Raw genomic sequence first — 26,108 nt, 5'->3', positions numbered from 1 at the left:
CTGAGCCATCCCAATAACATCTTCACTCGAGTTACCAACTAATATATCCCACTTTAGCAGTCAGATTGAATCCACAAAAAATGGAAATAAAATGTAAATGCATTAAAATAGGTATCACACTGTCTACATCTACAATATGCTCAGCTACCATTTGGCAGAACCTATGAAGATTACTTAGAAGTAAGGGGTGGCTGCATGGTATTTAGGCTGCTGAATGTCATGTAACGCATGTTGGTTCTATCACATACCTCAAGCCGTTGAGTTTACTTAACATTGTCCAAAAGTAGACATACAAAAAATATAAATTTTTTTAAACTGATTTCTTTTTAAACTGACTTCATAAATTCTTATAATAAATGCAAAGAAAAGAACTAGAAGAAATGACCAACACTATTCTGCAACAAGATATACAGTACAATACAATTCAGCAAACATTATCATATGGTCAAGACTTAGACCATGCTTTTCCCAACTAGGGTTCCTTCAGACTTTGTTTGGGGTTCCTTCAGCAATGAATGATTTCAGATTAGTCACTGCTGACACCAATAATAATTTTGGTTATCTGTTAGGGGTCTTTCTTTCAATTGACCACCGGGCTAATGCACCATGAACTGTAGATATGTACATTATTAGTAGGGTTTCCTGAAAAGTTATTTCAAGGGTTTCTCCATGTTAAAAAGGATGAGAAAGGCCAACGTAGACTGTAGTAATCCTTTATCCTACTACCATTAACATTTATTTTTTACTCTGTCTACCTGAGTGCCCATTTTGGCTGAGCCATCCTAATAACATCTGCACTTGAGTTACCAACTAATATATCCCACTTTAGCAGTCAGATTGAATCCACAAAAAATGGAAATAAAATGTAAATGCACTAAAACAGGTATCACACTGTCTACATCTACAATATGCTCAGCTACCATTTGGCAGAACCTATGAAGATTACATAGAAGTAAGGGGTGGCTGCATGGTATTTAGGCTGCTGAATGTCATGTAACGCATGTTGGTTCTATGACATACCTCAAGCCGTTGAGTTTACCTAACATTGTCCAAAAGTAGACATACAAAAAATATACTTATTTTTTAAACTGATTTCTTTTTAAACTGACTTAATAAATTCTTATAATAAATGCAAAGAAAATAACTAGAAGAAATGACCAACACTATTCTGCAACAAGATATACAGTACAAGAAAAAGAAATCATCCAAAAATACCAAACCAATGCAGAGCTAATTCCTTACACTTGGGAGCCTTGAAATGATTATTTTAGAAAGACATCCAACCCTATACTCCTGTAATATAACAGATAAATGTTCAGAATCCAGGCCAGCAAAACTGTTGTTACACCAATACAGCTGCTTAGCACTGATTGGTTTTTGTTAAGTTGTTCAGTTTAAAAAAAAACAGAAGAAGAATGCAAATACAATTCAGCAAATATTATCATATGGTCAAGACTTAGACCATGCTTTTCCCAACCAGGGTTCCATGGAACCCTAGGTTTCCTTCAGACATTGCTTGGGGTTCCTTGAGCAATGAATGATTTCAGATTAGACACCAATAATCATTTTGGTTATTTGTTAGGGGGTCTTTCTTTCAATTGACCACCGCGCTAATGCACCATGAACTGTAGATATGTACATTATTAGTAGGGTTTCCTGAAAAGTTATTTCAAGGGTTTCTCCATGTTAAAAAGGATGAGAAAGGCCAACGTAGACTGTAGTAATCCTTTATCTTACTACCATTAACATTTATTTTTTACTCTGTCTACCTGAGTGCCCATTTTGAAATAACATCCTAATAACATCTGCACTCGAGTTACCAGCTAATATATCCCACTTTAGCAGTCAAATTGTTTATAACTATTACACTAATGGTAAGAAATTGTAACCAAGAGGACAAAAAAGTAAAAATAATGCAAAAGCACTCTGGTCTAGCCTTCTTTTACTCTCATGCCCTGGGCACAGGCCCATGAGTGCTACTAAAGTTGCCATCATTTCTGGGGAAAAATATCCGTCTTATGATCGATTTCCTGTCAATATATTGGTAATGAGTTCCATTTTTACCGGTCAGGTCAGTAAAACACTTGCTGGGGGCAGCCCTAATGAATGCTGATAGAGGATCTAATCTCTGCCAACTCAAGGCATCTCTTGAAGTAAGAGGAGCAGAGCTGTGCAACACTGCACACTGGGTTCATTAAATGCTGCAAGCTTCATACACAGGTGCTGACCTTCGCAAGATGATGAACTTGTTGCCTGGAGCAAGCAGACAATTATTCTCTCTGAACTGGCCCATGCTCATGGGCTCTTTTATCTTTTAAGGCTTAACTCCCAACAGATATTTCAAAAACACCAATAAATGCAGTTTGTGTAGGTATGAAAAAATGTATTTTAAATTCAACCAATGTTGAATTTGACCTTTTGTAATTCCCTGTACAGAGGAGCGCAAGCTAGGAGAGAGGAGGCTGCATTAGGAGTGTGCTGTATGGATCAGTGCTGACAAGGAAAATGCTGACAGAAGGAGACAGCAAAGAGATGACCTCATCAATTTGGTGCTATTTCTACAGGCTGAGGGCAGGGATGGGACCTTGCTGTGTTGCTTAATTACAGCACAGAAAATTCTGGGCACCAAACTGGCTGTGCTATGGGTAGGACTGTTAAAGTCTCATTAATGTCACCAGAACAGAAAGTGATTGGAAATCCAACATGGTATAGGTTGTCACACAATTGGAGAGCTGTTTGTTGACTTGCTATTGTCTCTTTGTATCTAAAAGAAACAGCAAAACGTTTTGGCATTAGACCTCTTTTACATGGGCCTAGCAGCTAACTCATGATCCCCCAAGGATTGCTTTGTCAGCAGTGTTCATAGTGGGCAATCAATTTGAAGGGGATATGCCACCTCTCACAGGCTGGTTTGAAGTGAGATTTCACACTGAAATGCCTCTTAACTGACCTGCAGCCTTATCCATTTGACGCAGTTGCATCAAAGTTGTAACATGGTCCTATTCACCTCAATACTGCCTGCCACTTTGACCTATCTTTTTGCCATTGCTGTGACAATATTTATATAGGGGTATCCACAGCCATTATCTGGTTAAGTATTACAAACATGCCTAACAGCTTGGTTTTACTGCCCAACAGTGCCCATGTGATATATTTCAATGCAGTTGTAGACCCTAGCAAGTCCATACAAGAAAAGGCTGCATGCTAATGATGTCAGTCCTCTCAGAAAGTCTTAGAGAATTGAAGTCGTTAGTGTGCAGCCTTTTCTTGTATGGACTTGTGATATGCTAGAGTAAGGACAGGCTTCTTTGGCCAACACCTTAGGCCAGAAAGACTGAGCAGCACTCTATACTAGGGTTTCTCAACTAGGGTACCTCTAGAGCATGGGTGTCAAACTGGCGCACCTCCAGCTGTTGCCAAACTATAAGTTCCATGAGGCATTGCAAGATTGATAATTACAAGCATGGCTCCCAAAGTTAGAGATATGATGGGACAGTTGGAGGGTCGCCAGTTTGACACCCCTGCTCTAGAGGTTGCTAGGGCTTCCTTGAGCAAAGCAAAATTTCTGCCTTTCAGATACGTTCCCACTGATACCCATGATCCTATAGGCTATCTGTAAGGGAGGAATTCTTTCTAATAACCGCAAGTGTATGGAACATTCTTCCCACTGACTTTTAAACTAAGAACTTCTTAGAGAATTGATGTCATTAGTGTGCAGTCTTTTCTTGTATGGACTTGCGATATGCTGGTGCGAGGACAGGCTTCAGCGGCCAGCACCTTGGGCTGGAAAGACTGAGCAACACTCTACACCAGGGTGTCTGATTAAGGTTCCATGGAACCCTAGGGTTCCTCCAGAGGTTGCTTGGTGTTCCTTGAGCAATGCAAGATGTCTGCCTTTCAGATAAGCTCCCACTGACACTATTGATCCTATAGGCTATCTGTAAGGGAACTTTCTTCCCACTGACCATCACACTAAAGTATCATGAGTTGTAGATATAATAATTCTTAGCAAGGGTTCCCTGAGAATGGAAAATGACTTCACTGTTTGTGTTGAGAAGGTTGAGAAAGGATGCTCTACATGGAGAATGCTGTAACAGTGTAGAACCAAGCAGCTAACATGTGACAGATGCATAATGGCTTGGCTTAGTTCTGTAAGATCAGCCCTATAAATTGAGAATGGTTTGTGAATTAAATTAGGGGTGACTCCTGCAATTTCCGGGTGAATCAACATGTCTTCTTGAAAAACACTTTATAGTGGAAGCTGGTACAAGATTCTGAAAGTTCTGTTTTAATGAGTCCATTCATTAAATACAGCAATTGCCTAATGCCATTGGAGAAGTTGACTGTAGAAAACAGCGTGTTTATATTAATAGGGTAATTAAAATATCACTCCGCATGTGTTTGAAAACCTGCCAAATTTGCAGCGGTTACCGCATCAGGCAATTAGGCTCAAATCTTTCCCAGTGAGAATACAGATTATTCTTGGCGAGACAGGACTAGCTTCAATGGAAGGGGCTTTCCCTTCATTGTTAATAAGCTCGCTGGACAAATCCAAAGAGCACAAACAATATCAGTCTTGCGGTACCAGACTTGTATAACATAATATCACTGGTGGATCGACTCATAAAGTGAGGCTTAATGAGCAAATTCCTTTGAAATGAAGTGCCCTGTTGTCTGCAGAATGAGACCCCCAACCTAAAAAAAATTCCATTCAAGTATGTGTTCATAAGTCAAAAAAGACCCTTCTATTACTCTCAGCTTCTTCCAAATCTCCAAATTCCTTTTTTTCTGGCTGCTACGTTCATTCTCCATGGTCCCACTGTATGTAGAAATGTAGCCACCCTCTCTTGTTTGGTTTTGAGATGGACTACGAACTATGGGATTTGGTTTGGGCTTTGAGCAGCGTACATGACCACCAATAACACAAACTACTCATTCCATGGAGGATGTTACAAGGAGGCAGAAAACACAGTAAGAAACTATTTAATGAAAACTAGATTACAGGGCCATTAAGTAGTGGATGCATATGGATTATTTTTGGAGAACAAGGATATCGTTTAGTGTCCCTTTAATAACAGGAGGTGAGGCTTGGCTAGTGTTCATGACAGCCTGGTCTACAACCAAGCTTGTAAATACTGTATAATAAATACTGTATAAGAATAAACTTCCATAAAACCTTGAACCAGTGTAAATAGCAAAGGCAATGCCTTAAGCCAGCCACAGATGGTGCAATTTTCTTTCCTGAAACCACAGGTTACCCCATCGACACTGACTGTCAGCGGGAATCCCTCCCGCTATAGCCGCTGGCGATATTTGCATGAAAAAACTGATCGATCAATTAACTTGGGTACAATCAGCCTGCCCATACATGGTTCAAATCTCGCCTGGTCCCTGCTAAACCAGCTGCTCTTCGAACTGTCTATGGCCGGCCTAAGTTTCCTAACTATATAATATCTTTACAGGATCTGAGTGCCCAGCCAATGCAGAAATAGGTGCTGAAAGTTGATATTCAGTAATCTTACTAGTGGAGTAAATTGCTGACATGTCCCAATATACAGCATTGGTATAATTGTGCCTTCATAATTCAGTCCTTGTTTTTAATTCTATTTGTTATTTTTGCTAATACTACGTTACGTGTTAAAAGCTTCACTTACCCCCTTGCTAAATAAATGCTAACACCCTCAATGTCTCCCTTAGTTGACTTTACCTATTTTGTCCAAGCCAGGCATTTTAGCTGGAGTTTTAAAAGTTTCTAAAAGTTGGAGTTTTCTGCTTTGAACCCTTGTCGGGTATTTTTTTCACCTGTGCTCCATTGAGGGAAATATCATTTATTTTTTTGTCCTGGAGACAAAACAGAAAGTCAGAGGAACCCTCCAAGCAGGGGCGGACTGACAACTCATGGGGCCCCCAGGCAATGGGGGATCATGGGGTCCCTGTGTCCTCACCCACACTCAAACCACACCCAAAAAAGCCTCTGAAAGGTACCAGGGGCATCTCATGGGGCCCCCTACTGACCCTGGGCCCTCGGACAGTGCCCGAGTGCTCTAATGGTTAGTCCGCCCCTGCCTCCAAGATAAGGAACATTCCCCTTTATCAGTAGTCACTGGAACATTTTTCCCCTTGGAAAGATTTCCCTTCTATTCCTGTTTTGGTGACAACTCAAATTTTGGAATTTTCCCTCACTGTCAGTTCCAGCAACAATGGTCACCAAGACAAATAGGGTGAATGCATCAAGGACACTGAATGCAATAGAAACTTGACAGTGGTTGTAATTCATCCCAATTCTATCCAAACTAAAAGAAAAATGTCTTTAGATAAACTTTAAAAATAGCTTCTGTTTATGTTGTGGGCACAGTTTCTGTCTGACTAGATGTTATTCTGATGTTGTTTTTGCAAGCTATGTTAACCTCTTATCAACCGCATAAAGTGGCATATAACGCCCAGCTGTCACACAAATGTGTTAACAGTAGCCAGAGGTTGTGTCCTGAGAGCATGCCTGCCAACTGCTTCTATATGCCCTCTGAAAAGCAATCCACAGATCACATTTCAGAGGTCAGTAAGCATTGCCACCAGTTTGAAAGAGCCCATGCAGTGCAGTGTTCCCCTTTAAGGTTTGTTTGGGTTTTTTTTTTTACGTTTATAGGTTTTGAAATTGATGTTTTGTTGTATCTGTTTTTCTACTATTTTTATAATTTTTTTTAACAAATAAACATTTTAAGTATACGTAAAATGGATTACTAATAGTTCCTAATAGTTCAGATATGCTTTATCATATTAATGTAATTTCAAAAGCTGTTATCAATAATTTTAAATCTGCAGCTTTTATTTAAATAATACCTGGCGATTCTGTCATGAAGGTCAATGTTCAACCACTCTCTGTTATAGGGTGACAACGCTCTGTCCCTATCTCCCAAATGTGCTCCTGCGTTGTCACACTGTCATATGGGCTTCCACTAGAGACAACAGGTGGCCATTTCAGCATACCTTACCCACTATATAGGAGGCCTCATGTATGGCCCCTGACATCATGAAAGGGTTGCATATGATGATATTAGTGAATATAATGCTAAGGAAAAAAGTAAAAGACTGAATACATACAACATCTGTTGTCCAAAGACTAGAAGTCTATTATGGGTAATGGTCAAAGACTACAGACCTACAACAGGTGATGGCCAAAGTCTACAGGTCTACTAGAGAAGATGGTCAAAGACTACAGGCCTACTGGTCAAAGACTACAGGTCAACTACAGGAGATGGTCAAACAATAAAGGCCCAATACAGGAGATGGACAAAGACTATAGAGGTAGTACAGGCAATGTTCAAAGACTACAGACTCAGTACAGGAGATGGTCAAAGACCACAGGTCTACTACAGTAGATGGTCAAAGTGTATAGGCCTAGTATAGGAGATTTTTAAAGGCTATAGGACTACTACAGAAGATGGTCAAAGACTACAGGTCTACTACAGGAGATAGTCAAACATTAAAGGCCCAATACAAGAAATGGTCAAAGACTATAGACCTAGTACAGGCAATGTTCAAAGACTATAGGCCTACTACAATAGATGGTCAACTACAGGAGATGGTCAAACAATAAGGCCCAATACAGGAGATGGACAAAGACTATAGAGCTAGTACAGGCAATGTTCAAAGACTACAGGCTTAATACAGGAGATGGTCAAAGACTACAGGTCTACTACAGGAGATGGTCAAAGAGTATAGACCTAGTACAGGAGATGTTTAAAGACTACAGGCCTTCTACAGTAGTTGGTCAAAGACCATGGGCTTACTACAGGAGATGGTCGAAGACTACAGACCTACTTCAGGGGATGTTCAAAGACTGAAGACATAATAAAAGAGTTGTTAGAGACTGGAGACATGCATCTGGAGACAGTTAAGGGCTGTTAGTAATTTCAAATCAGTGCTTCCACAGTTTTGCTATCTGTGGCCCCTCTATCAGTGACTTATGCCACATTTAATATTTTTCTAAGTAAGATCCATTATAAGATACCAAAGGAAAAAAAACAAGAAAAGAGAAAAGTGTCGGATAGCATGGAAAAAAGGAAGATGGTGTGAAAGGAATAAACCAAACCATTGACTAGTAGAATCCAGTGTGAAGAATATTTTCCTATACTGACCTGAGTAAGCACCTAAACACAGACTACTGACTTCAAGGTCCCTGAGGGCCACACAAAAAGTGTGAAAGGGCCACATGTGACCCAGGGCTGAAGGTCAGGCACCAAGGCCATAGACCAATCTTTCTCAACCTTTTCAACACAGAGGAATCCTTGAATTAACTTTCCGGTCTTAGGGTCTTAGCTAAAAAGATCAGTGGTGTCAGTGGGAACTTATCTAAGAGGCAGAAATTGCTCATTGCAACCTAGCAACCTCTGGAGGAACCCCGGTTGAGAAAAACTGCCATAGAGTAATAACAGAACACACTGGTTGTTTCCTTTATTTGACATGGGAAAGTTGGACCATTGCTGGGTCATGTTTGTTGATTAAAGCTAACCATATCCTAGATTGTAAGCTCCAAAGAGCAGGGCCCTCGAACCCCTCGTGTATTGTATTGTTACTGTATTGTCTCATGTACTATAATGTACAGCACTGAGCAAACTTTTTGGCGCTATATAAATACTGTATAATAATAATAATATGTTGCAGTTTGACAGTGCAACCGACTTTAGATCTACCAACAACCACGTAGTGCAAGAGCCTGCCCATCTGGATACAAATTGATTGGATAGGTTAGGTTGGTCTTCCTATTAACATAGCTTTGGTAATCTAAAGTTGATTGTACAATGATTGTATGGTAGTTTAGGATTGAAAATGTCGTCCATAACCAAGTGCATTATTCAGTTAGCATGTTCCTACAAGTGGAGATATCCCTAAAAGATCATTTCTGATTGGTTGTTTCGGGTGACTGCACTTTGCTAATTTTTGCCTTATCGGTGAGCCTGTTCGTGCTCTAATCTATAATGCACGCAGTTAGGTTTTATTATAATTAAATATTTCTTGATTATATAAATAACACAAGGCTCTTGTCCTTTAAAAAGTGGCTTGTACCCTTTAAAATATTATTACTTTTATTACATATAATGTAATTCCATTATATTTTGTAGTCTATTGATCCATTTTGTAGGTACCGTACTTGAGAAGAATTGCAATGTGCACACGAATTACATTAATGCTAAGGGAAATACCTCACTCCTGATGCCTGTTCTGAAACCAAGCAGAGATCAGCTGGCAGTGACATTTACAAGCTATGTACATTTTAGAGTAGATTTATTTTTATATTGCAAAACTCCCTTTGTGAGCTGCCCAGCATACTGTAGAATAAGAAGAAATAGCCACTAAACATTATGGGGTACATTTATACAAAAAGAATTCTGAAGTATACATCCAGTGAATGTACATTTGTTCTTTGTTAACAAATGTTATTAAGTTTTTTTTCTCTCTAGGTTGATAATTTCATTGATACAGAATAGAGTGAAGTAGAAAAATAATACATTTGCCCACTAGATGGAGCTGATGATCATAGGAAATAAATTACTGATTAAAGCCTGATTGGCTGACATTTATTGCCCTTCCAGTTCTAGTATACAGGAATGTACATGACGCTAATATAAAAGGAGAGTTCTAGTATACAGGAATGTACATGACGCTAATATAAAAGGAGAGTTCTAGTATACAGGAATTTACATGACGCTAATATAAAAGGAGAGTTCTAGTATACAGGAATTTACATGATGCGAATATAAAAAGGAGAGTTCTAGTATACAGGATTTTACATGACGCTAATATAAAAGGAGAGTTCTAGTAGACAGGAATTTACATGACGCTAATATAAAAGGAGAGTTCTAGTAGACAGGAATTTACATGACGCTAATATAAAAGGAGAGTTCTAGTAGACAGGAATTTACATGACGCTAATATAAAAGGAGAGTTCTAGTATACAGGAATTTACAATAACGATTATTACGTTTTTTTTCTCTCTAGGTTGATAATTTCATTGATACAGAATAGAGTGAAGTAGAAAAAAAATACATTTGCCCACTAGATGGAGCTGATGATCATAGGAAATAAATTACTATGATCGTCAGCACCATCTAGTGGCCATAATGCTGTACATTCCTGAATCACTGTATAAAAAAACATTCAACCTGGAGACAAAATAGCCTATTAACATTTGCTTTTTTGTCCCATTAACACAGAATGAAGGTACATGCAATTTCACAAGGATAGGATAAATAGGTCTGAAAATAATTTTTAATACACTCCTATTATTTAGAAAGGGTGTAAAAGTTCATTTTCACAAAAGTTATTGCATGTAAGCTCTAGCAAGCAGGGCCCTCTGATCCCTCCTGCACAGGGGCGGACTGACCATTTGAGCACTTGGGCACTGCCCGAGGGCCCGGGGTCAGTAGGGGGCCCCATGAGATACCCCTGGTATCTTTTTAAAGGTTTTTTTGAGTGTGGGCAAGGACACAGGGGCCCCATGATCCCCTATTGCCCGGGGGCCCCATGAGTTGTCAGTCCACCCCTGCTCCTGTATTAATTTGAATTGTAGTTATACTGTCTGCCCTTTTGTTGTAAAGCGCTGCGTAAACTTTTGGCGCGATATAAATCCTGTATTATAATATTAATTCTGAGAACTGTATATGGATAATAATTTTAATCAGTTTATTGCCTTTTTTTTAAAATTCATTTTGTACAATGTATTTACTAAAGCCCAACATAAGCAGCACTCCATTTTATCTCTTTACTTACCTCTATTTCTAGACACTCATCTTGATTTGTGGTTTAGCTACAAGATGCCTTAAAACACCCTTTTCTCTTGATGGAAATAAATATATGTGAACCAGGGGCAAACTGACCATTAGAGCACTCGGGCATTGCCCGAGGGCCCGGGGTCAGTAGGGGGCCCCATAAAATGCTTCTGGTACCTTTTTATAGGCTTTTTTGCGTGTGTTTTCAGTGTGGGCAAGGAAACAGGGGCCCCATGATCCCCAATTGCCCAGGGGCCCCATGAGTTGTCAGTCCGCCCCTGATGTGAACTCATTACCTGACAATGGATTTTATCATTTTGTCCAGTGAGTCCTATGAGTTTAACAGCACTGCTACTTTGTCAGATCTGTGACTTTACTTTTCATCCTTTGCATTCATGCAATACAGCTTGGTCACTGACCCGCCCCCAATCTGCTGATTGGATAGTGGGGAGTCTTACCAGACTGGTGAGGTTATTTGAGCTGCTCTCTCATCAGACAGTTCCCATTTTTAGACTGACACCACTCTAAAAAACAGGAAAGCCTGATTGGCTGACATTTATTGCCCTTCCAGTTCTAGTATACAGGAATTTACATGACGCTAATATAAAAGGAGAATTCTAGTAGACAGGAATTTACATGACGCTAACAGGGGCGGACTGACCATTTGGAAACTCGGGCACTGCCCGAGGGCCCAGGGTCAGTAGGGGGCCCCATGAGATGCCCCTGGTACCTTTTTCAAAGGCTTTTTTGAGTTTGGGCAAGGACACAGGGGCCCCATGATCCCCTATTGCCCGGGGGCCCCATGAGTTGTCAGTCCGCCCCTGGACGCTAATATATAAGGAAGAGTTCTAGTATACAGGAATTTACATGACGCTAATATAAAAGGAGAGTTCTAATATACAGGATTTTACATGACGCTAATATAAAAGGAGAGTTCTAGTATAGAGGAATTTACATGACGCTAATATAAAAGGAGAGTTCTAATATACAGGAATTTACATGACGCTAATATAAAAGGAGAGTTCTAGTATACAGGAATTTACATGACGCTAATATAAAAGGAGAGTTCTAGTATACAGGAATTTATGTGGCATTAATATAAAAGGAGAATTCTAGTATACAGGAATTTACATGACGCTAATATAAAATGAGAGTTCTAGTATAGAGGAATTTATGTGGCGCTAATATAAAAGGAGAGTTCTAATATACAGGAATTTATGTGGCATTAATATAAAAGGAGAGTTCTAGTATGCAGGAATTTATGTGGAATTATTATAAAAGGAGAATTCTAGTATACAGGAATTTACATGCTGCTAATATAAAAGGAGAGTTCTAATATACAGGAATTTATGTGGCACTAATATAAAAGGAGAATTCTAGTATACAGGAGTTTATGTGGCGCTAATATAAAAGGAGAGTTCTAATATACAGGAATTTATGTGGCATTAATATAAAAGGAGAATTCTAGTATACAGGAATTTACATGACGCTAATATAAAAGGAGAGTTCTAATATACAGGAATTTACATGACGCTAATATAAAAGGAGAGTTCTAGTATACAGGAGTTTATGTGGCATTAATATAAAAGGAGAGTTCTAGTATACAGGAGTTTATGTGGCATTAATATAAAAGGAGAGTTCTAATATACAGGAATTTATGTGGCATTAATATAAAAGGAGAGTTCTAGTATACAGGAATTTACATGACGCTAATATAAAAGGAGAGTTCTAGTATAGAGGAATTTACATGACGCTAATATAAAAGGAGAATTCTAGTATAGAGGAATTTATGTGGTGCTAATATAAAAGGAGAGTTCTAATATACAGGAATTTATGTGGCATTAATATAAAAGGAGAATTCTAGTATACAGGAATTTACATGACGCTAATATAAAAGGAGAGTTCTAGTATACAGGAATTTATGTGGCGCTAATATATAAGGAGATCTGGTAATTATACTGGCAGCATTTTCAAAAAGTAAGGAATTTGTAAGGAATCCATAGCTGGGTTAAATTGCATTTTTTTATATACTGTGGGGTTGTGATTTAATTTGAACGCTATCAGGCTGCAAGGCAATGACATACACTGGAGAATGTACAGTGTGGACACCAGACATTTTCATCAAGCAAACCATGCTATTGTCTGTGGTGTCTCGGGGTTTGCATAACAAAGGTTTGACAATCTAACCCAGGAGTTGTTTGTGTGTTATTTGTGACAGGCGTGTTTGGTTGCTCTCTGTAATGTAGTGTGAATACCACAAAGGATGTGCACGAGAATTACAGACTTTATATTTTGGCTACGGAACGTTTTTTTCTACTCTCTTGTAACAGTGTTATTATAAATGTTTGGGTCTTTATATATTATTATTTTTAAACACTTTGTCACTAATTAAAGCTTTTTTTATGTATAAGGCAACCTGTCTCAACCTTCTTATAGTAGAGGAACCTTTAAAAATGTTCCGATCTCAGGGAACCCGTTCTAAAAATGACTGTATCTGCAGCTCACTGTACATTATTGGTGGTCAAGGTGAAGAATGCTCCTTACAATCGTGGTCAGCTGGAAGAATCCCACTCTTAAGCCAACCATAGATCAAAATTTGGCTGGTTCAGCAGAGACTGGCCGTATTTTGATCCATCTATGGGCAGGCTGGTTGTACTGAAGTCGATCCATCAATAGACTTCAGTACAACCAGCCTGCCGGGTTTTTTTTTCTTTCATTCAGTCAGTGCCAGTGGCTATAGTGAGCATTGTATTCTGACAGCTGGGAAACCTCCTGCTGTCAGAATGCAAAAGCTTCCGTGGGAGGGATTCCTCCATCAACACTGACTGGGTTGATGTGGGAATCAAGTAATATTTTTTCTTGCAACCCATGGTTGCATTAAAGAAAATTGCTTACTGTATGGCCTGTTTTATAAATAGCTAAAAGGATAATGGGTTTAAAATTCAAGTAGTAGAAATTGTCCCTTCCTCAAGGAACCCCTAGCAACCTCTGGAGGAACCCTAGGGTTTCACGAAATCCTGGCTGAGAAAGGCTGGAATTTATATATATATATATATATATATATATATATATATATATATATATATTCCAGTGGTTGCCACTGCACAGGGAAGATACAACACGCATACATAAAGTTTATGTTGATGATCTTGTCTTCCTCAGGCTCATGTTCCTCAGGCTCATCTTCTTCTGGCTAGTCTTCCTCCGGCTCACTTTCTTCAGGCTTTCTTCAACCTTTGCCATCATTACCACCCACATATAATGGCTTTATCAAGTACACTTGATGATGTCAACATATGTGGAGGGTAATGGTCCTGAGGAAGACAAGCTTGTGCCTCGTCAAAATGTTGCAAAAAGTTTATCACTGAGGGCTCGTTCACAACAGGGGGTGCATCTGAGTAACTGTGCATATAAAACAAACCATATGCAGCATCCAATGATATATAGTTTTACCAAACTAATCACAACAGAAAGGGTGGAGCTTGTACGAAAAAAAACAATAATTCAGGCAAACCAAGGACAGCAAGTCAAATATGCGCCCAGACGAGGAGACCCACCTCTGAGATCTTCCCCATACACCAAGCAAACATTTTGAGGTTTTTTTGGGCTAGAGTGTGAAGGGTTAGAACCTCTGCCAATTTTGTATTGTTTCTATTCTGTTCTGACATCCTGTAAGTTACAGTGGCCACCAGGACAACGTGACCAGATATTTAAAATGAAGTCTGGGGACACCCTACTGACCATGCCCACTTTTAATAGGTGGTGCAGAGGTGGAGCATGATGTGCCAAATGGTGCATATGGCCAAATTGTGCTAACAATGGGAGGGGCCTAAAGAGATATAGTTAAAGAAAACCTGAGCCTACTCTTCTCTGGATCAAGAGTATGTATTACACAGAGTGAAGGGGCTAGGATTAAATAAGGCACAGAGTGTAGAGGTCAAAAATAAGTGAAGCACAGAGTACCTCCCAAGCATAATGTTGCAAGGCGAATTGTCACCATGGACCGGGGATGCCATTGGAGAACTGGGGATGAATCTCTTGATACTTTTTTGCTGGGGAAAACCCCCTAAAATCAGGAATTGTCTCCAGAATCCAGAAACATCCTAGTTTAGGATGGTAAGGAAAATCTCTATGACGGGGATTTAGACACCAAAAAAATCCAACAGTGGTAAATCAACCCCACTTTTTCCAAATCCCAAGCTGGTATTATACCTCAAAATATATTAGACTAAGCGTGTTTTTCAACCTTTTTTGTGCAAAGGCACACTTTTTTCATGAAAAAAATCACGAGGCACACCACCATTAGAAAATGTTAAAAAAATTTACCTCTGTGCCTATATTGACTATATATAAAGTAATTCTCTTGAATAGGAATCAAACACAAAGAAATTATTTTATAATTACTTTATTATGAAATAATAAAGTATTTTATAATTGGACCCGGGGGCCGGACCAAGAGTAGATGAATGATGTGTATGTGTCATCCATAGTAAGTATAGTAATATTCCCCCATAGTAAGCATAGTAATTAATCCCCCATATAGTAATTCATCCCCCATAGTAATTAATCCCCCATATAGTAATTCATCCCCCATAGTAATTCATCCTCCATATAGTAATTCATCCCCCATAGTAATTCATCCCCCATAGTAATTAATCCCCCATATAGTAATTCATCCCCCATAGTAATTCATCCCCCATAGTAATTAATCCCCCATATAGTAATTCATCCCCCATAGTAATTAATCCCCCATATAGTAATTCATCCCCCATATAGTAATTCATCCCCCATAGTAATTCATCCCCCATATAGTAATTCATCCCCCATAGTGTAATTCATCCCCCATAGTGTAATTCATCCCCCATAGTAATTCATCCCCCATAGTAATTCATCCCCCATATAGTAATTCATCCCCCATATAGTAATTCATCCTCCATATAGTAATTCATCCCCCATAGTAATTCATCCCCCATATAGTAATTCATCCCCCATAGCAATTCATCCCCCGTATAGTATTTCATCCCTCGTATAGTATTTCATCCCCCGTATAGTATTTCATCCCCCGTATAGTATTTCATCCCCCATATAGTATTTCATCCCCCATATAGTATTTCATCCCTCATATAGTATTTCATCCCCCATATAGTAATTCATCCCTCATATAGTATTTCATCCCTCATATAGTATTTCATCCCCCCATATAGTATTTCATCCCTCATATAGTATTTCATCCCCCCATATAGTATTTCATCCCTCATATAGTATTTCATCCCTCATATAGTAATTCATCCCTCATATAGTATTTCATCCCCCCATATAGTAATTCATCCCTCATATAGTATTTCATCCCCCCATATAGTATTTCATCCCCCCATATAGTATTTCATCCCTCATATAGTAATTCATCCCTCATATAGTATTTCATCCCCCCATATAGTATTTCATCCCCCCATATAGTATTTCATCCCCCCATATAGTATTTCATCCCTCATATAGTAATTCATCCCTCATATAGTATTTCATCCCTCATATAGTATTTCATCCCTCATATAGTATTTCATCCCCCATATAGTATTTCATCCCCCCATATAGTATTTCATCCCCTCATATAGTATTTCATCCCTCATATAGTATTTCATCCCCCCATATAGTATTTCATCCCTCATACAGTAATTCATCCCTCATATAGTAATTCATCCCCCATATAGTATTTCATCCCTCATATAGTATTTCATCCCCCCATATAGTATTTCATCCCTCATATAGTAATTCATCCCCCCATATAGTATTTCATCCCCCCATATAGTATTTCATCCCCCCATATAGTATTTCATCCCTCATATAGTAATTCATCCCTGATATAGTAATTCATCCCCCATATAGTATTTCATCCCCCCATATAGTATTTCATCCCTCATAAAGTAATTCATCCCTCATATAGTATTTCATCCCCCACAGTACTATTCCCCCCCCCCCTTCTAGTAAGCCAAGTCCCCCGTGTCAATTCACTTACCTTTTGCGTTCCTCTCGCTGTCTTCCCGCGCCGTTCGGGTCTTCAGGGCGGACTGTGAGAGGAGCCTAGCTCCCCTCCCCTCACGTTCGGCACGCTGCCCCGCCTACACACATCCTGACAGCCACATCCGCAAGCCGGATTAAAAGGTCCGCGCGGACTTTTGGGGCTGCCAACCGAGAGGAGGCAGGGGAGCGGCCGACCGAGAGGAGGGAGGGGAGCAGGCGCCCGGCACACAGAAGAGCCGCATTAGACTGGGTAAAGAGCCGCATGTGGCTCGCGAGCCGCGGCTTGCCGACCACTGAATCATTAGATTCTAATGATTGGTCTATTTGTGAGCCGAAGCCACATGTTACAGATGAAATTGGAATTTTTCCCACGGCACACCAGACAATATCTCACGGCACACTAGTGTGCCGCGGCACAGTGGTTGAAAAACGCTGGACTAAGGTATAAAAACTAAAAAAAAAAGGAACAGGGTTCATGGTTCCACTAGCAACCACCATCACTTATTTTCTGGTTGTCATCTATCCCAGAAAAAAAGATAGCTGGATTCGGTTTAATATGGGTGACAATTCTGATTTCTGCCATTGCTTTAAACACTGTGGCCAGTGTCAGCCAAAGTCCCTATTAAGGTAAAATAATTACTTCAGTCGGTGAAATCAGGCCGTATCATGAATAGAGGAACAAGCGCCTGTGCGTCTCACAGTCTTGTCCCGCTGTTCCCCTGATATTCCCGCTCCTAATAAGCCGATCAGAGCCAGCAAAGGCGCTCCTGTTATTTTAACGGATAAATTAGTTTGACTCTTAACTCAATAATTAAAACTGTTATGGCTTCAAGCCTGCGGAGATAATGTACCATTATTATGGTCGTTTGTTTCAATTAAATGCTTGCTGGTTTAACAATAGCAGCTGGGCACCTGAGTGTAAGCAGCCATTACTCTGCACGTGAAGACAGCTCCATCTCCATGTACGGGGAAGCTCCATAGTAGGGAATGTTTTATAGGATATATTTCACCTAATAGAAGGTGTTAAGATTCAAATAGCCAGGATCAAGCGGTATGAATTAAAATTTGACAGCTTTACTGAATAGAGAGGTATTTTTCTACTATGCAGGCTCTCTTTTCAATTTTGGAACTTTGATTCCAGATTCTAGCTGAAAATCCACCTGCAGGAGAGTCTTGGTATTGCAGCATGACTATTCAAAGACAATGGTGCAGAATGCATGATATTATCATGGTCAGACTTTAGTACATGAGGATGTATATTTATTAAAATAAAAGTTAGATCGAGATTCAAAAATGTTGCAGTTCAGTGGAGGAAGTTCATGCATGTGGAAGAAGCCTCTGTGTGAATGGCGCTCAGATCTAAAAATATACATTTACAGTATATGAAAAAAAGACTACAATTCAAAAATCAGTATTTACACATTTCTAGAAAACAATTACCACATCTAACAAAAGGTATGAAAATAGCATCTTCTAAATTAGAAAACATTTTTAAAGTGACTCTGGACTCTGAACATTCAAATTTCATAGACTTAACAAGCAGTAACAAATCAGCTTTAAAACGTTCCCCAACTGGCCTCTGTAACTGCAGGCACTATGGAGCAATTCATCCTCAAGATTGAAAGCAGAAGCATTAAAGTCATAAAAATAGTGACACGGAAGCTATGCTCCCCCTGCTCCCCTCTCCCGCTGTGACTCAGCAGCTCAGCTCACCCTGCTCCCCTTTTCCAGAAGTAACTCAGCAGCTCAATTCAACCATCTCTTGGATATGATTTAACACCCTTCCAGCCTTGTAGTAATTTATTTAAACATGGAGTGGATGCTCCGGAATGTGGGAGCATGAGGAGCTGAGCTGCTGAGAGCATGAATGGTCATGAAATTTGAGGACAAATTGATCCCCACTGTCTTCAGCTACAGAGGTCACCAAGGGTTTGTTTTAAAGCTGAAATCCAGGATTTTTGAAAAATCTAAATCTACCAATGCAGTTCTCCTCCCTTGCACTGCAAGGGTTACATGTTCGTTATATCTAGAGACAGAGTCTCTTCAATTGTTGAGGATCTGGATGAGCCATACAATCCTCACATACAAGGAATGACTATTGGCCCTGCATTGTACTTGATGGCTTCAATGGCCACTAGCCAGAGTGGATTAGAGAAGAGGCGACTGGTCACACAAATAGTTCACCTTTTCATGAAAAATGAACTCACTCTAAATATCCTTGCCACCCCCACTACACATAATGGTCGTAATATCTCATGCTGCCAGTGTAGTAGTCCGCACACTGTACACAGCCATGGAGCAGGTATCCATCATAATGCTTGAAATGGCAAGCACTCATTGGTCAGCTCAGCCACATGATCATGATGCTCAATAAGAAGCACTTCTTTCTTCTGTGACACCTTACATGAAGATGAAGCCTCAAATGTGCTTCTCATTGGTCAGCATGGTCATGTGACTGTGCTGACCAATGAGGGCTTGCCATTGGGAGCATTATGATGGATACTCACTCCGGGGCTGTGTATTGCTGTGTGCGGACTGCTACACTGGCAGCACAGGGAATCACCACCGCTCATGAAAAGGTGAACTAACCCTTTAATGAACATTTTACCTTTGCAGTGTGAGAGGCCGTACTACAAGGATAATTCATTTCCCTGCCAGAAGTGGGGCTCTAAAGCTTATTTACTTAGTTCAACTCTTATATACTGATCACAGGTTCACTTTTACTCTTAGGCTAAGTTTCAATGTTTCCATGCATGTTCATGCTACATGCATACATACCTCCCGACTTTCTGAGATGGGAATGAGGGACACCTATTACCAAAAGTATGTAGGCATAGGACATACCCCCCCCCCCCGCCATGCCCCCTTAAAGGAGAATTACAAAAAAAATTGTTGTTTAACCACTTGCCGACCGCAGATAGCCGAATGACGGTTACACTGCAGCCGGCCAGTTCTGGGGGGGCGTCATATGACGTCCTCCCAGAACGCACTCTCCTGCGCGCCCCCGGGGGCGCGCACCCAGCAATCTCTGTGATCGTTGTGTCCTACGGACACAGCTGATCACGTGATGTGGTAAAGGGCCAATCACAGCGGCCTTTTACCACGTGATCAGCCGTGTTCAATGACATGCTGATCACCGGGAAATGCAATTGCCGGTTCTCGGCTGCACTTTCCTCAAGCTGTCAGAGCGTGAGGAAAGTACTGCCGAGAACAGGCAGTTGTCAGAGCGAGGATCGGCACCGATCATCAGGGCACTGATGATCAGTGCCCTGATGATCGGTGCCCAGCAGTGCCACCCACCAGTTCTGCCCACCTGTGCCCAGCAGTGCACCCACCTGTGCCACCCAGCAGTGCCACACACCTGTGCTCAGAAGTGCCACCTACCTGTGTCCACCCACATGTGCCCATCAGTGCCACCCACCTGTGCCCACCAGTGCCACCCACCGGTGCCCAGCAGTGCAGTCCAGCAGTGCTGCCAGTCAGTGCCCAGTGGTTGTGCCAGTCAGTGCCCAGCAGTTGCGCCAGTCAATGCCTAGCAGTGCCACCAGCCAGTGCCCAGCAGTGATGCCAGTCAGTGCCACTTATCAGTGCCGCCTATCCGTGACATCTTATTAGTGCTGCCTATCAGTGCCGCCTATCCGTGCAACCTCATTAGTGCTGCCTATCAGTGCCCATCAGTGCTGCCTATTAGTGCCCATCAGTGCTGCCTCATCAATGCACATCAGTGAAGGAGAAAAATTACCTGTTTGAAAAATTTTATAATAGAAACAAAGAAACTTTTTTTTCACATTTTTTTCACTTTATTTGTTTATAGCGCAAAAAGTAAAGCGCCGAGCGGCAATTAAATACCACCAAAAGAAAGCTCTATTTGTGAGAAAGAAAATGATAAAAATTTCATATGGGTACAATCTTGCATTACTGCGCAATTGTCAATCAAAATACGACAGCGCTGAAAGCTGAAAATTGGCCTGGTAAAGAAGGGGGCTATAAGTGCCCGGTAGGCAAGTGGTTAAACCCCCAAGTAATTTTTTGACCACTACTATTCCTTTACCTTTGCTTTGGAAATATCCATATGCAGCAATTTAGAAATTGGATGAAAGGTTTAGCACTGTAAAATACTTTTTGCTAGATAAATAATGCATTTTCTATACAATTATAGAGATCAGACCAAAATGAGGGACAAATAAGGAAGAAAGAGGTACAGAGGGACTTTGTTCCAAATGAGGGATAGTCCCTCGAAATCAGGGACAGTTGGGAGCTATGTGCATAAGGCAGGCCATTCATTTCAATGGGCTGCCATACATGCAACAAACGCGCCAAAGTAGCTCATGTACTGGTTTGGGCATTCAGTTGTCACATGTTCACGGAACGCTCTGGTGTGAATGCAGTCTTAGGTTGGATGTTGTCACCCTGGACATAGCGGACAGAAAAAAATTGCCTGTAGCAGCCAATCAAATTCTTCTTATTATCTAACCTGCAGCACTAGAAACTGAAAAGAGAGGATTTGATTGGCTGCTCTGGGGTACGAAAACCCTTTTAGTTGCATGCACCTCTTAAAAAATACTCCACCACAGGACTAAATTTGATGTGTTTTTTTATTTATTAGTTTACTCTTGTGTTATAAAACATGCTGCTAGAATCCAGCGCAGCAAGCAATATTGTGAATGCCACCGCCGCCGCCGTTAACTATGCTAATCAGCGGGATTATTCATTTATTCACTTTGTAGCTCTGTCAGGCTGCTAATGGGTCATTAATTGATAATTAAAGAAGATTAGGCTGTGATACGGCGCTGCAAGACATATGTAGTTAACTCCACTAAACATTGTTTGAAACAAAATGACCACATGCTATAGCTGCAAATAAAGCTCGGGAAAACAATGTTTTTTATGTAATACTATTTATAATGTTCCCATTCCTTGAACTAACAGGTATACAGCAAAGATTGTATTGGGGAGCACAGATTAATTATGATGGACAGCGGAGGCGGGGCCACACACATAGATTTTGCTTTTTTTTCCTTTTTTTTTTTTTTTTTTAACTTTGGTTACTTATCGGACATGTATCTAACACCCCTGACATCTAGAGGCATTCTGGCTTAATGGACTGAAATAGGCAGCCAAGGTATTCTTCTACCTTATTACCTGTCCACTCATACACTGTTATTCTTTGTGCCCCCAGATACAGGAGCTGGTACACTCTGAAGGATCCTCTTATGACCCCAACCATCAAGTTTCACTGATAAACCGGTCCGGAATGCTCCCCAGTCACATGACCGCTCTCAGCCAATCGCAGCTTATCTCACAAATGGGAATGAAGAGTGCAGTTACACATGGCTCTCCCTCCCCACCTGGTAGTAAATCAGCCACTCCCTCACCTTCTAGCTCCACCCAAGAGGAGGACACTGATTCTCACTATAAGGTACAACTCGTAGATCGTTTGCTCAGTCATTATCAGACTGTAATTCCAAGGTTCGGAATGTTGAATCTTTTTGCCTGCATGGCATCCATTGTGTCCCTTGATTAAATTATATGTAAGGAACAAGTGACACAAATTCAGTTCTGCAGTTGGGGCGAATAAAGTGCAACTATGGGCAAAAGAACAACAAAAAACATACACTAAGGAGTCTTTTTATTGAAAAAAAAAATGCTGTACAAATGTCACAAGCATTCACACAGCCATCACAAATAATTCCCGTATTTTGTCTAATAAGTTTATTTCCTATGATTGTCATCTCCATCTAGTGTCCATAAGGCAGCATTTTCAATATTAGACAAAATGAAATTATTCATGAAAGCTTGTGACATTAAATTTTATTTCCGATTGATCCTGCCAGTAGATCCATTATTTATCCACTTCTTGTAATAGAGTGACTACATTGTTTGTTAGGTAGTGAAATTACACTGCAGCATTGTCACCTTGTGGGACAGGAAAGGCTTGGATGGACATGTAGTTTTAAATAGAGTAGGAGGCAAACCATTTAAAGGAGATCTGTCACATTCAGGGGGTAAGACCACCTGGGACTGTAGCTGGGTACCAGTCCTCGCAGATGCTGGAGCTGTGTGAAAGCACACAAACAGTGGTGTGTCAGAGTTGCAGGATCTAAGGAGCTACCTGGTCTTCACCAGAGCCACTGGAGGTGTGGATGTTGCGCTACCAAGGATGTATTTGCTGCGAGGGAACCATGGGAGTGTCAGTGACACTTCGGGAAGGGAGCCGCTGTGATGGTGAGTCTCTCATCATGGGGGTTGTGCAGGGGCCGTAGTGTGCAGGGGGGTGGCAGATTTTTTGTGTTGCCTAGGGCAGCTCAAATTCTAAATATCCTCCTGGTGGCAGCCCCCATGTTGCCTCTCTCAACCAAACGGCACGCTGGAAGGACAAGGATACTAGAAAGCAAGGTAACCTACTGCAGAAAACTGGAAAGGACCGAAGGCAAACAAACAACAAGAAACAATGCTGAGAAGGACACACACACAACAGGGGATGAAGGAATCCATGGACAGAAACCAAAGGGAATATAACTGCACAGCCAGAGGGAAAACACTGAGAACAAAGACAGGATCAAACGACATGAATATATGAGAGTACTGAAATGGCGGTGAACACCATAGGAATCAGAGGGGTACGGCTCCTACATGGAGACAAGTTGCTCAAACACTTACACAGAGGTGCAAAGCCTTAATAATATATAAAACATTAGTGAAGCGCTATGTATAATTTTTCATATATATGTTACACTTATTGGTTTAAGTTGAATGGTAGCAGCTATCTAGTTCTCACCATCCATATAAGCGCAGGAGGATATCCCCATTTAAAGCCTTAATAATACCTAGGTTAAGGGCAGATAGGCAGGAACCCGAGCAACTGAGGCAGGAGGTAAAACCTGGCGCTGGATCAATGTGCAGGAACGTGTGACAGGATCTAAAGCCATGGATTTAATGTGGAACTAAACCCTCCTATTGTTTTTAGTCTCAACTGCCATGGTGCTGCCCATGTGATCAGTTATGACACCAGCCATTTGATGGTTTGACAGTTTGGTTGGGAGCACAAGCAAATGTGACAGTTACATTTATGGCCCTTGCTGAGAATGTAACTGTTTTTTGAAACTGTAAGTCCTCATGCAAACTTGACTTTTTTACAGTGGCTGTTTTTGGCTTTTGATGGTTTTTTCTACAGTTAGTAAACCCCCCCGCAAGTTATCCTATGTGTCCATACACACATAGATTGTAATCAATGTTTTTCGGCCGGGACGGTTTTTGGCTTAAAAAAAATCCCCAAGACTAGTGGGTTTCTAGAAGTGTTTTTCAGCTGTAAAACGCTAAAAAATGCGGTAAAACGCTGCAAACCAGTGTTTTTGGTTAGAGAAAATGCTAAAAACCGCAAATTTCTGATAAACGCTAATGCAAAAACTCTAAAACAAAGTTGAAAAACTCACATTTTTAACATGACATTACACAGCTAACATTACCAGCATTATTAAAATGTCCCATGTGCATGAGGGCTTAAATTGATGGGTTTAGTTCCACTTTAATGGTTTCAAAAACAGTTACATTCCCAGCATGCCGAGTAAGCTGTCACCTTTGCTTGTGCTCTCAACCAGACTGTCAAACCGTCAAATAGCTGTCATTACTGATCACATGTGCAACATGATGGCAGTTGCAGATCAAACAGAGGCTAAGATGGCAGCTCCCTTGCCTGAAAAGGATGGGAGGGTTTAGTTCCGCTTTAAAGACTTTCTAAGCAGTAACAGTAACTTTTTCTTGCCTTTGGCAAAGCATACCCAAAGAATACAAATAAAAGCTGAGCATTGTAAACACCCTCCGACTGTGTTACATGGTTTATCCCAACTCTGTAACTGTCATTGTTACTGGATAGTTTGGTCTGTTAAAGGAAGTGTAAAAATATCAGGTCTACTGGCAGAATCAACAGGTAACAAAACAATGGGAGGACTTAAAAAACAAAAAATTGGTGCTGGTGAAAGACTGCATGAGACATTTAATTTTCAATTTCACCCGTAGATCCACTTTAAAAGTTTTTTTTTTTCAATAATGTGGGGCAAGTAAGGAGAATAGCAAGAAACTGCAGTCTTTCTTTATGGTCACGTATGTTGGAAATACTGCTGGACACAAAGGCCTGCTATGCAAAAGAAGACGCTATTTTTAAATAGTGTCCTAATAACGTAAAGTGTTAGTTCGCATTTTTAGAAAAAAATGAAAAGGTGAAGCAACACTGTACATCCTTCTCACCCCCCAGCTCCAGGTCCCCACTGTACGTAACTCCTGGAATGCTGAGCTGTCAGTGCCCACATAGCTGGTCAAGCACTGACCAATCAGGATTGCTCTGGTCTATCTTGCAAGCACTACACAGAGAAGAGGGAGAAGAATGGGGATTTCAGATCCTCAGACCACTGCATCGTCTGCAAGGACAGCTCAACATCCCGGGAGGAAAGTACAGTGGAAATCAGGGGCACAATAAGGTGTACAATGTTGATTCACCTTTTTATTTTTTTTGAAACGGTGAACACTTTAATGGAAAAGCTTTTATTTAAAGTGAACCTTTACTTTTGTCCATTCTTGACAAAGTAACTGATTTGCTGGATAGCCCTCCCCTTTGTTCCTGATAGTTACTTCCATTCACTCCCTTGCTGCCTTATTCACCTGCCAAAACCTTGTAAGATTCACCTGCCAAAACCTTGTAAGATTCTTTGTAAGTTTCAGGTTGGCTGTGGTTCAGAGATTACAAAGGGTTAGAATACACCCCCACTTGACAGCACCCACTCCCACATTAGTACTCAGGTCTATAGATTGGCTGCTAAGGCATCTGGAACTGCATGAGTGGGGGATAAAAGAGCCACACACCCCCGTACTTGGCAGTACTGGCACTTCACAGAGTTCCACAGGGCGAATAGGGTGGCAGTAGGTGAGTGCAGAAGGTAGGTATCAGCATCAGAGAAGGCAGGCTATCCAGCAAACCTACTACTTCAGTTACGGGTTCCTTTGCTTGAATTTTGAGTTCCTGTTCATTGGAAACCTGTTTCAGGAGACACGGGGAGGCTGAGATTGCTGATCACTTTCTTGCCTGTCATGCAAATCCTTACGCATTAATACTTTCTGAGTTGTTGACCCGTACCATTATCAGATCAGGAGTTCAAGGAATACGAAGCTGAGATAAATGCATAGACTACAGTTGTAGATCTCCTTATCATATCATATCCTTTTCATATTTGTTCTAGGTTGGTTCAAAAATTGATGCCAGAGATAGCCAGGCAACTAACTTTTCAGAAGGGCTTTAGCACACTACATCTTTTTCTAAGCACAGATGTCCTT

The 26,108-nt window shown here is 40.7% G+C and overlaps 1 protein-coding gene across 3 annotated transcripts in view; it reads left to right on the top strand.

Moving 5' to 3' along the window:
- The window catches only part of TOX2 (TOX high mobility group box family member 2), a 219,524-nt gene that overhangs the window by 174,936 nt on the left and 18,480 nt on the right, over positions 1 to 26,108 (top strand). For 2 of the 3 annotated variants that reach the window (XM_089673239.1, XM_089673240.1), the window contains exon 4: positions 21,964 to 22,203. The exons of the other annotated variant lie outside the window; for it this stretch is intronic. In XM_089673239.1, coding sequence (XP_089529365.1) covers positions 21,964 to 22,203 — 240 coding nt within the window. The remainder of the gene's footprint in view (positions 1 to 21,963; positions 22,204 to 26,108) is intronic. 3 annotated transcript variants of the gene reach the window in all.

The sequence above is a fragment of the Staurois parvus genome, unplaced genomic scaffold, assembly GCF_062004578.1.
Source record: "Staurois parvus isolate SC_StPar_1 unplaced genomic scaffold, SC_StPar_1.0 ptg000137l, whole genome shotgun sequence".
NCBI classification, from domain to species: Eukaryota; Metazoa; Chordata; class Amphibia; order Anura; family Ranidae; genus Staurois; species Staurois parvus.
The sequence above is the reverse complement of the archived record's forward strand: the minus strand, read 5'-3'. Positions and strand labels throughout refer to the sequence as shown.